Raw genomic sequence first — 12,388 nt, 5'->3', positions numbered from 1 at the left:
ATACATAATATTTCGGATGGATCATAATATTTTTTTTAAATTTTTGTTCATCTTTTATTTATTTCGTTTATAATAATTTGAGTTTTTGACAACAATCAGATGCATCAACTATTGAATTATCTGTGAAATATAACATTCTCAATAAAATTTCAAATTATTTTCTACTCATTACTTTCAAGAGAAAACAATGTATCCTGAAACTAATAAGATGCATGAATGGGAATTTCACCATAAAATTCCATCCATAAAATCAGTCCAAACAGATACTTTATTTCATTTTTGTTGATTGATACCTATTCATGTAAATGTTTAAAAGCCATTCTCTACTTTAAAGCATAAAAATTTGTTTATTCACTGATGTTTAATAACTCGAAATAATCTAAATTAATAAAATTTCAGATTAATATAGAAATATACAATATAATTGCACAAAATTGATAAAAAAATATGCGAAATTATATGAAAACATGACAAACATAAAAAAAATTGATATCCTTAAAGATACTGAAAAACCCTTTACTTTCTTATTTAATCAAATCAAAAAGAGATAGTAATCTAAATCAAGCAGAAATAGTATAAAACCAAATAGTAGAACAAAATAAAAAACTCACTTATATTCTGAATTAAAAAATAATACTAATATATAGCATATATATAAATATTATAATATATTTAAAATTATAAATTAATGAATATCTAGATAATGTGTTGAAATAATTAAATATGTTAGACTAAGAAAGTTATATTGCGATTATACTGCGAAACCAAAAAAATGTTTTTCTACGTCTTCATAAAAAAAAAAAATTTATTTTGAAATATTAATTTTTCTATATATATTATTTAGTTTATTAATTTATTTATTAATAAACTATTTATGCGTTAAAAAATGTTGAACTTTTTATTTTTTACAGCATTTCTATATAACATTTTTAGTTTATTATCCTTGTATGAAAATATTATAGAAACAAATATTAAAATATTCAGATATTCTATTAGAAACAAAATAGAATTATAAAATAAAAGAAAAATGACAAAAAATAGATAAGATTTATTTAAAAATAAAATAGAATTAATCAAATTTTTCAATAATTTTTTCATTAATATCTGAAATTTCCAAAATCATATTTACAAGAAACTTGACAAAATATTAAATTTAAAAATATATAAAACTAACTATTAATTTTGTAACAATTTTTTGACATAAAATAATATAAAAATGACATGTAAGAATAAAATATCACATTTTTTTGTATATTATAAATATTATGAATATTCTTCGATTTATTTTTTTAATGATTTTATTGAATTGTAAATTGTATATTTGCAAATAAAAAAAGCCTTCGTGTTTGAGTATTTCATTCATCTTATTTTTTTACATTATCGTATTTTTGGCTGATCAAATAATTTTATGATTTATTAAATAATTTTTAATAATATAGTATATAATAACATTTTTAAATTTTTGTTTTATTTTCCTTTTTATTTTATTTTTATTATCATTTTTCTTTTTATCATTTTTTTATTAATATAAAGTTTCTTTTAATTAAAGTTTTTACACTTTTTCAAATAGTTAAAATCTTTCTTATATTTAAAATTCTAAAGAATTCTATAATCATTAAATATTAAATTAAATTATGCTGACAATAAATATTTATTTTAGAAAATCTTTTGATTTGAAAATTATATTTTCTTTTTATATCTCTTAATTTAATGTTTCATATAATAAAATATCGTATATTTTAATTACAATCATTTGTCAAATATCTAATACCTTATTTTTCTTAGTTTCATTTTTCTAAAAGATTTTTAAGATTAGATCAGTTTATAAAATTATAATATTCAATTATCCAAGACACGAAATGATTTTATGAATTTTTCCGAGTAATATAAATGATATAAGTATTAGATTATTAGATTATTAAATATTATATAATACTTAAATATATTTTAATATTAAAAATAAATATATATCAAATATATTTAATAATGATCAAAGTTAAAATACTCAAAACATATTTTAAATTGACATTTTTTAAATTTATTTTAAAAACTAAAAGTCTAGGAGAAAATTTTAAATATATAAATTTATTTCAAAAGTTTAAAATCTAAAAGAAAATTTAATCATACTAAGCGATGGAGCAGATCTTTCTGTTAAATAAAACATCGAGGAATATATACAATCATTTTATTTTTTTATTATTTTGCTTTAATTTTGAAATATATATTTTAAATATCAAGAAAAATAAATATGTTTTGAATGTTTTTTTAATTTTAATCATTATTTAAATATTATTTAAATATTTATAATCAAATAATTAATAAAATATCCTTTAATTTAATAATTATTTATATTATTTTATTAAGAGAATCTAGAAGAATGTTAAAAATAAGAAATGTTAAAAGTAACTGAATAAATATTACTATAAAAACATAATACTTTATAATTTAATTAATATAAAATAATACTTTCAAATTTAAAAATTTATAGTTTTTTAAATTGATTTTTAAAAACTATTCTGAAATAATTTACAGATTTATATTCAGTACATTATAAACTATAAAAATCAGTCACATATTAAAGTAATTAATCATAAAAAGTAATTAATTACCATAACAAATAATAATATATTTATACGAAAAATATATTTCTAATTTTGCTATACTTATATACTATAACAAAATTAAATTAATAATTTTTATAAATTTTTACAAATCTTTTATCTTTTCTTTTGATAAATTTTTATTAAAATAACCTTTAAAAAACTTCATAAATAAATGGATGTTAGTTTTTATCATTTATTTTAATATCTTTTTTAAATCTTTTTTAAATTTCTCTATAAAAAAATTATTAAAAAATTAATTGATAATATTTGAATTAAATATTATTTAAATTAAAAATTATTTATATTATACACTTTTATTTAATTTGCAAATTATTTTTGACATAATCTCCTATTTTTTTAAAATAAGTAATAACAAATTATAATCTATTAAAAATTTTATATGAATGCACAATCTTTCTTATAAAATTCGTTATATCAGAAATTCAAAAAAAATAAAAAAAAATGCCTACTACATTTTTTAATTACAATGGAGTTAAAAAAAAAGTTCTTATCGATATTTTATTTTTATAATTTCTTCAATTTTTAATGAGAAAATAACAATTTTTTGGATATTAATTATATATATTACAAAAATAATTACTCTGAGCATTTTAATAAGCATTTTTCTTGTCAAAAAAAGATTTATATATAACATAAATTCTGAATTTTAAAAGCAATAGTCCAATATATATATACTCAAAGATATCTATACTAACTTATTTAATATAATATAATTTAAATTATTAAATTAATTAAAAATTTAAAATTTATATTTTCTTATTATATATTGAAATTAAATATACAAAATACCATAATTGATAAAAGTAATAAATAATGAAAATAGTATAAATATATCTATTTAGATTTTTTGTTTACAAAATTATAATTATCTTTATTTATAAAAAAAATACAAACTTAATAATATTTTAAAAATTTGTAAAATAGCAATAGTCATTGAAATTCTAAAAATTTAAAATCAAATAAAATTAAAAAAACAAAAAATTAATCAATAATATATCTTTTATATATAATATATCTAATATTTATTGTATTAATAATATTTTATTACAAAATATTGAATTTATTTTTTAATGTATAAATTGTATATTTGAATTAGAAAACGATTGATTAGTAATTTCTAAAATATATTTAATATTTTTGTAAAATGAATTTTAGTGTTGATATGTGAAAAAAATTAATTTTTCACATTTATATTAAGTAATTAAATAAATAAACAGTAATAATTAATTCATTTTATACAGAATGCGATATTTAAAATTTCATAAAAAGATTAATGAATTTTCGTTATTTGCACAAAGCTTATAAAAAATAATAATTGTAATTTACGTACCTGCGATCTATTAAGCTGGTTACTTCTTGCATTATCAATTGTTGCACCGCTTACTGCGACGACACTAATAGGCCTCGGGGCATTCTCAGATAGAGCCCCGGCCATCATACGACTCTGAACATCGGACTCCAGGATGTATTCCAGGTATAATGCACCTTTCTTCTTTCTTCCACAACCTTCTTTACTATCGCACTTAATCCAAAACCACACTATTCACGCTTCTCTTTTTTTGTTCTTTCACTCTTCTTTTTATTTCCCCTCTTTTGTTCTTTTTCTTCTATTTTCTTGTCTTTCGTTTATTATTGTGTATCTTTATCGTAGTATACTTTCTGTTTTCTCCGTTTTGATGAATTTCTTCTTTTATTATATATCTCTTTCTTCGCTTATTTCTTTCATTATTTATTTATCATTTTTCGTTTGTCTCTTTCCATTTCATATTTTTCCATTATTACTTTTTATCTCTTCCTTTATATCATAAATTTTCCCCTCCTATTGTTTCTTCCTAATAGTGATGTAAATTTTTTTCTGCTTGCACATTTATAAATATTTTTCTTGTCCTTTGATTTTTAACTATTCCTGTTTTTATTTGCTTTTCGTTCTCCATTCGTGATTTTCTGTTCGCTAATGCTCACTATTAATATCTAAAAATCACGATTCTTATGTTTTTGTAAATACTATTTTTACATGCCACGTATTTTAATCTTTTTATCTTTCATCTTTTTTTATTGTCTTTGCATATTTTTTAGTTATATATTTTTAAAAAAATTTTGTTCGTGTTCTTTTTCTTATTAATCTATAAACTTTGCAGCTTTGTTCATTAATAATGAAAGTGAATAATGAAAAAGTAATGCAATGAAAATTTTTTTCAGAATATTCATAATCAACTGACGGCAAAACTAATGATTAATTAATGTGATTGAAATTATTATTCAAATCGAAATATGTAGAGATATTTTTTTATAAATATTTTTTTATAAAATTTGAAGAAAACATGAATATTCGATAAATTAATGATGATTTTCTTTTACGATAAGAATTCGAAGAGAAAACGAATTAATAATCCTGGTTACTTTTTATTAAGCCATATAAGAAATCGTGAGACCGTAATATACGATTCAATTTTTCCCGCTATCAATTTCGTTTTATTTCTTCTATTATTTCTTATCAACATTTCAATTATTTTTTAAGAACATGTGTATAAAACTTGTTAATAAAAAATGTGCTATGACGATAATATAAATTTCTTTGCTCTCTTTTCTCGCATATTCTGATATAAATAAGAAAAATAAGTATATAAACTAAGATTTATTCAAAGAAACTTGTTCTATGAGATCGATCGCATGCGAAAATATCCAATATATTGAAATATTTATAGATAAGATAATCATATTAATATAATATGAAAAATAATATTATAAAGATAATGGAAAATTATTTGAAGACTATTAAATTAAAATTTTATTACTAAGCTTTTTATTATAAGCTAAGCTTTTTATTATATCTATATATTATAATAAAAATTTTTTAATCTAGAACTTTGGAAAATTTTTAAGAAGAAATTATAATATTTGTGATTTATAAAAATTCACATTTTAATTTTCAAAATTCAAACTTTATTTTTTAATAGTAAAAAACAAATAAAATAAAAAAATGCATTTCGTACATTTTAAAAATACAAGATGAATATAAAATCCACTTTTTTTATAATTTTCACTATTCAATTACTTTTGTTATTACTTTTATCTTTTTACTTTTATTATTTTTTTTTTTTTAGAATAATTCAAATTAAAATCTTTCTTTGAATTTTTATTGCCAAATTAAAATCTTTCTTTCAATTTTTATTACCAAATTAAAATTTTTCTTTAAATTTTATCATGGATACTAATATATACGAAAAACAAATAAGTTTAAGAAACAATAATAAATTTTTTAATAATATTTGAAAATATGTTTCTTTCATTTTTATCATTTTACATATAATATTATTGCAATTTATTTATTGTAATTTATGCAATATAATATTAATTCTATAAATAGCATTATTTATTAATTTAATAGAATAAATAATAGATAAATATAATATTAAAAAGTTGAATCAAAATAGATTCAATCCTTAACTATCCTTTACCATAGAATTAAGAAAATTATTTGTAGAAATCGAGGACAAAGTTTATTCGATCTGAAAACTAAATCTTATTTGAGACAAAATTATTTTGTTCCTATTTTCTCGTAAGCAAACAACGAATCGACCTCGATATAATATTACAAGAGTAAAATTTCCATAATAATTTAGTATAGTATATTTTTCTCCATGATGAGCATTGACGATGAAACTCGTAACTGACCTGAAACTAACTGTATGGAAACGTTTACGTTGCAAATTATCATCGCGCTCGCGACCGACCGTTTTGAGAAACGGTACTTCTCGCGCTTGTATGTTTCTACATCTTCACAATAATTCATATGATCCAATAGTATAATAACTAAATTACAAAATTTATTATTGAAATTTCTGTTATTATTAATAAATACTTATAAAATTTGTCTATTCACGTCATTAAATTTTTTTTTTTAATTTAAATCTAAATTATTCAAATCTAAAATGTATTATTTCAATAATTTAAATTATTTCAAAAATTTTAAATTATAATTTCATATGTTGTGATATTTTTATAATTTTATAATATTTATGTTGTATTTATTATAATAAAATACAACATAAATTAAAAATTATTTACGTTAATAATAATAGATATTTTAAAATATTAATTTTCTTAAAAAAAATTAAAATTAAATAAAATAATATGAATAAATAGTTTAAAAGAAAAAATTAAAAAAAAAACATTTTCATTTAACAATCATTCAAATGATTTTTTAAGTATTAAATATTTAAATATTAAATATTGTAAAATATTTTTGAATAGATACTTTTTTATAATTATTTGAACTAATAACATTAATGGAAAAAATATGATGCTTGACAATAATTAAGCATTTAGCATTATAAATAATAAAAATTTTGATAACAAAGTGTATGTTAATGCTATGCATACATATATACAGTTTTGAAACATATCACATTTGAAGGTGCATTCAACACTTTCACAATGAAAACAATAGAAGAATCAGTATCCTTTTAACCTGATTTTTAAATCACTAAGTCAGTAGGGAAGCCTTGATGATCTATTTAAAAAAAATATTTATACGAAACGATCTCGTGGCAACCAGCTAGTATGGAAGACAGTCGAGTAGAAAGAAGCTATCCTTTACCTCGAATCACGCGCGGTCACACCTTGCACTAGTTAATTTAACTTTTAAACAAACTAATCACATTTAATAAGTTTAATAATTATTTTTTCCACATTTCTACACACAATTTACACTAATGTCTATAAAAAAAAATAGGTCGAAACATGATATCATGACTTTAAAAAAAATAAATCCAAAAATGATACATCTCGAACCGCGATAGCGGCACCACTGGTGCACAAAATGTAGAACTTGTCCTATACAGGCTATACAAAGTGCAAAACGTCACGAGCGCACTCATACAGCTAAAAATTGAACTTGCCAGTGAGAGCACTACCAATCCTCTTTCAGTTCTATTTAAAAGCGAAAAACATTGTGTATTAGATCGAAATAAATTTATTGAAAACAAAGAAAAATCACGAAGAAGATAATTTTGAAAAAAAAAGAAAAACAAAAAAATTGAGCAAAATGATATTTATCTTAATAAATGATTTTTTCTAAATAAGTAAACCTTTAGATAATTAATAATTTTCTATTATGATTTTTAATTAATTATCTCAAAACATATCTAATTATACATATCATTATATATAATTTTTAAATTATTTTATTAGATATAAAATAATAAAGTGGAATTAGACAAATAATAAAATATAAATGTATATAAAATTTAATAATTTAATTATATATTGTGTATATTAACGAATAAAATCATTGTATTTATTCTTTATATTAAAATAAAACAAAACAAAATAAAATAAAATACAAATAAAATAAAAATTATATTTTAAAAAAAATTAAATTTCAACATTATAATTGAATTGAAATTATTTTATACAAAAAATGAGGTATAAAAATATTATATAAAAATTATATAATATTATATATTTTATAAATGTAATATAAATGTTAAATACTTTTATGATACAAAAATAATTATTTCATTATTTCATTAATTTATACAATTTTTTATTTTCATTTTCATTGATTTTTAAATATTTATAATCTATATAAAAAAATTTATTATAGCATCTATATATATATATATATATAAAACAGTTCTAAATATATATTAAAGTATTAATCATTTTAAATATTAATACAATGTAAAAAATATATAATCAATTTTAATATTATTACTTATGAATTTCATATTTCATATTTAATGATCGTCAATTGTTGTAAATAATACAATTATCTAAATTATTTTTATAAACGTAAGTAAATAGTTTAGTTTAGAAATTGAGTTTTAGTTTAGGAATTTTTTTAACATTTGTATCAAAACTTTTTTACTTTTATGTTGATAATAATTTTCAGAAAAAAAATTTTTAATAATAATTACTACTTATACTATCATTTTATTTTATATTATTTTATTTACTTATACCATTAGATAAAATTATTGCACTTTATTATACATTAAATATAATTGAGAAAAAAAAATAACATATATTCATATTACTCTTCATTCATTATTCTTATATATTATTGATAAAATTAAAATTAAAAATAATATTTTTAATACGTATGTATGCTTAATGAAATAATATATATATATATATATATATATATTAAAAGTAATTGCTTTAAAAAATAATTTATGAAATTATAAAACTATTAAATATTAAATATTAATTATATTAAAATATTATAATAAAAAATATTCAAATTATAATATTTAAATATTATATTAATTATATTTATATTATATTAATTATATTTAATATTATATTAATTATATAAAATTTACATAATACTTATATATTTTTTCTGAATGTTTTAAATTTTACTGACAATTTTTTTAGTTAGATTATTTATAATTATTATGTGACAATTTATTTTTCTAAAAATCAATTATAAGTATGCATAAACTTTCATTAAAATCCAAATTTTCGAAATAAATTAAATAAATTTCTTTATAAAATAATATATGTAAATTTTTATTATAATAGATTACTATATAAAATATGAACTTTGTTGTATAGATATTTGTTATATTATATAAGTAATATATTTTTATTAATAGGTAATATATCAATATATTAATATTATCATACCAGAAATATATTAATATTACCATTCAATCTTTTTATAGAATATTTCAAAATTTTATTAAAAATTTTTATTTAAGAAACCAAATATACTTTATTTTTATTATTTTGCCTATATTTATTTTTAAAACAATATAGTCAAAAACGATGATATCTTTTACTTAAGAAATAAATATAATAATATAAATTGACAATTATTATTATTTAATTGTTTGATTTTATATTGATGATGCTATAATTTATATATATATGATTGCTGAAATATACAATTTACATCTAAATTTTTAAAAAAACCTAATATAAATAATATAAAAGTGAAAAAGTTCAATATATCTCATATAAATGTTTTATGCATTTCTTTACTCTTTGTGTCTTATAAGTATAATAAAACTTTATATAAACTTTATATAAATTATTATAATATTATTAAAATTAAATTTTCTAAAATAGAAAATATTTAATTTTTCATAATAATATATTTTTTATCAACTAAAAAATAAGATAATTTATTTTTCATTGAATATAAAAATTATTTTATTTATTTTTATTTTCTATTCTATTCTTTTTTTTTTTATTTTAATCATTATGTTTGAAATATATAAGTAAATATATAACTATTTTATTTATTTATATTATTATAAGTATATATAATATATTAAAAATATGAAAATCTGTTTATATATAGTCCTTATATAATTAAATAATTAACAATTTATTTTGGGTATTCACTAAAAAACAATAAAATTGAAGTCTGTCAATATTTTTATTTGATTATCTTTTTTATCATATTTAATAAACCAAATAATGTATTTAATGTGCATATAAACAAATACAGAAAGTAGAATAGGATTTCAAGAATACATAAAATACAATTAAGCGGGTATTAAATTCGCTGAACAAAATTGCAACGACGTTTGTACAAAAACTATTACTAATTTAATGTAAACATAAATATAAATATATTTATATATTTATATTTATATTTTGTATTTATATTTATATAATATAATATACATTTATATATGTATATATGTATGTATATATGTATGTATGTATGTATGTATGTATGTATGTATGTATGTATGTATGTATGTATGTATGTATGCATGTATGTATGTATAATATGTATATGTATACATCAGAAGCAATGTGTTCAGGAATTCTGAATCAGCTGCTTAAAAATCAAGAAAAAACATTTTCAATATTATTGTTTTAATAATTTATTGAAATGAAAGAATAGATGGTATGAATTTAATTTATTTTAAAAATAACCACAACTGCATTTCGTTTAATATAGCTTCTTTATTCAATTTTATTTTTTGAATGTATTATTTTAAGTAAACATCTTACAACATATTTTATGTATTTATATATTTATCTAGTTATATTTAATTAAAAGATAAAATAATACTTTAAGTTTCATTTAATATTTGTACATTTTTTTTATCCAAAGATTTTATATAAGTTTTTTACCGTCTTTTTTATTTTATCTCTGTATTCAATTATATAACAACATTATTATAATAAAAATCTTACTATGTATATGTTATTGTAAAATATTTTTACATTATAATTTGTTCCATTTTTTTAAGGAACCATATAGGGATATAGATGATTAATCTATATTCTATAACGTTTTACTTAAAATAATACAAAATGTTAATAAAATTATTTATACTATCTTTTAAAAATTCATTAATCGAATATTTGAAAAGAAATAAATATTAAATAAATCGATTAATTATTCATCCGTTAATCATTAATTTTGTGTTTTTTATGCACAAATTACTTTATAAAATACATACAATTATTATTTATTTCTTGATATCTCGATATTATGAAATTGCAGTATAAAAGTCGGCAGTATGTGCTTTACGTTTTACTATATTTATCAATTTTTATTATAAAAACAATTACTTTTAATTGATCACATATAATTAGTATAAATTTTTACAATTAATTTAATTCCCCATTATATTTACTTATTTTATATTTTGTCAAATTAAAGTATTCATAAACATCTGTATCATGATATTACTTTATAGATTTTAATATAATTTTAACATTAATTTTTAATGTTATTTATTATTATTAAATAATAATTTAAAATAATATATTTCAAAGTCGTAATTTTTTCAAAATATTTATATTGGATTTCCACTATGGATAATAAAATCAGCTATTTATGAATTCTTTATGAAAAAGTTTGAAAATTCTTCAAGTACAAATGATATTGGCTAACTAAATGAACTATCAAGAAAATGTTATACTATATACAATCAAAAGTATTCATTTACTTAATTTATTTATTTGTATAAATAAAATTGAAACAAAAAACAAATATAATTTTTAAATTAAAAATAAATTTTTATTAATATAAAACAATATAATATTCTAATACTCTAAAATTAATAATTATTGCAAAAAGAAAAATTTATGATATACAATTTCTAATAAAAAATATTCGATTGCCTTAAAATAAAATAATTTCTTTAGGAAAATAAAATCAAACAATATGAATCTTTTCGGAAAATTAAATCAGGTAATCAGAATTAGTTTTCCAAATGTATAAAGAAAATTTTAAAAGAATTGTAATTATAAAATTATAATAATCGAAATAACGAAGAAAATAATAAAAATTATTTTCTTTTTTATCTGAGATTGTAATGGAAAATTAAACAATGTTGCAAATTTGTTAAATGTCAGTCATTTATATCCTGAAAATTCAAAATCAATATACATAGAAACATTAGACATTGAAAATTGTAAAAATCTACATTTTAAAGATACTTTCTGCTAGAAATTATATTATAAATTTAATATAATTTAATATTATGTCAGAAAATAAAATTTTAAAATATCTATTTTTATAAAACCTACGAATTTTTCATTAAAAAATGCTTCCAATATATTCAAAATATATCCAATATATAAAAAAGCGAATTTTAAAAAATTTTTTTTCAACTAGCAATAATTTATCACAAATCATCTTAATCAATTATGAAAGAAGATTATAGAATATTTATCATGAGTCATAAAAAAAAATAAGATCTTTTTCAAAATTTCGTTTGAAAAAGAAATTGTTATTTAAAGAATATAAAATAGTATCAATAATAAAAAAATGTTAAAGTATT

General features: G+C 17.1%; 1 protein-coding gene across 9 annotated transcripts in view; it reads right to left on the bottom strand.

The window, feature by feature from the left end:
- LOC100864971 (uncharacterized) overlaps positions 1–7,461 on the bottom strand; it is a 113,809-nt gene extending 106,348 nt beyond the window's left edge. The window contains exons 1-3 of one of the 9 annotated variants that reach the window (XM_086912586.1): positions 7,225–7,448; positions 7,008–7,137; positions 3,955–4,595 (exon numbers count right to left, since the gene is read on the bottom strand). In XM_086912586.1, the coding sequence (XP_086768712.1) occupies positions 3,955–4,062 (108 nt within the window). In that variant the 5' untranslated portion in view covers positions 4,063–4,595; positions 7,008–7,137; positions 7,225–7,448. Of the gene's footprint in view, positions 1–3,954; positions 4,851–7,007; positions 7,138–7,224 lie in introns of all 9 variants that reach the window. The other 8 variants (XM_086912581.1, XM_086912583.1, XM_086912585.1 and 5 more) reach the window with 8 other exon arrangements.
- Positions 7,462–12,388: the final 4,927 nt, after the last annotated feature.

Source organism: Apis florea, unplaced genomic scaffold (genome assembly GCF_048593485.1).
Source record: "Apis florea isolate Af1SG1 unplaced genomic scaffold, ASM4859348v1 contig_3391_pilon, whole genome shotgun sequence".
NCBI lineage: Eukaryota > Metazoa > Arthropoda > Insecta > Hymenoptera > Apidae > Apis > Apis florea.
This window is presented reverse-complemented; position numbering and strand designations above follow the sequence as displayed.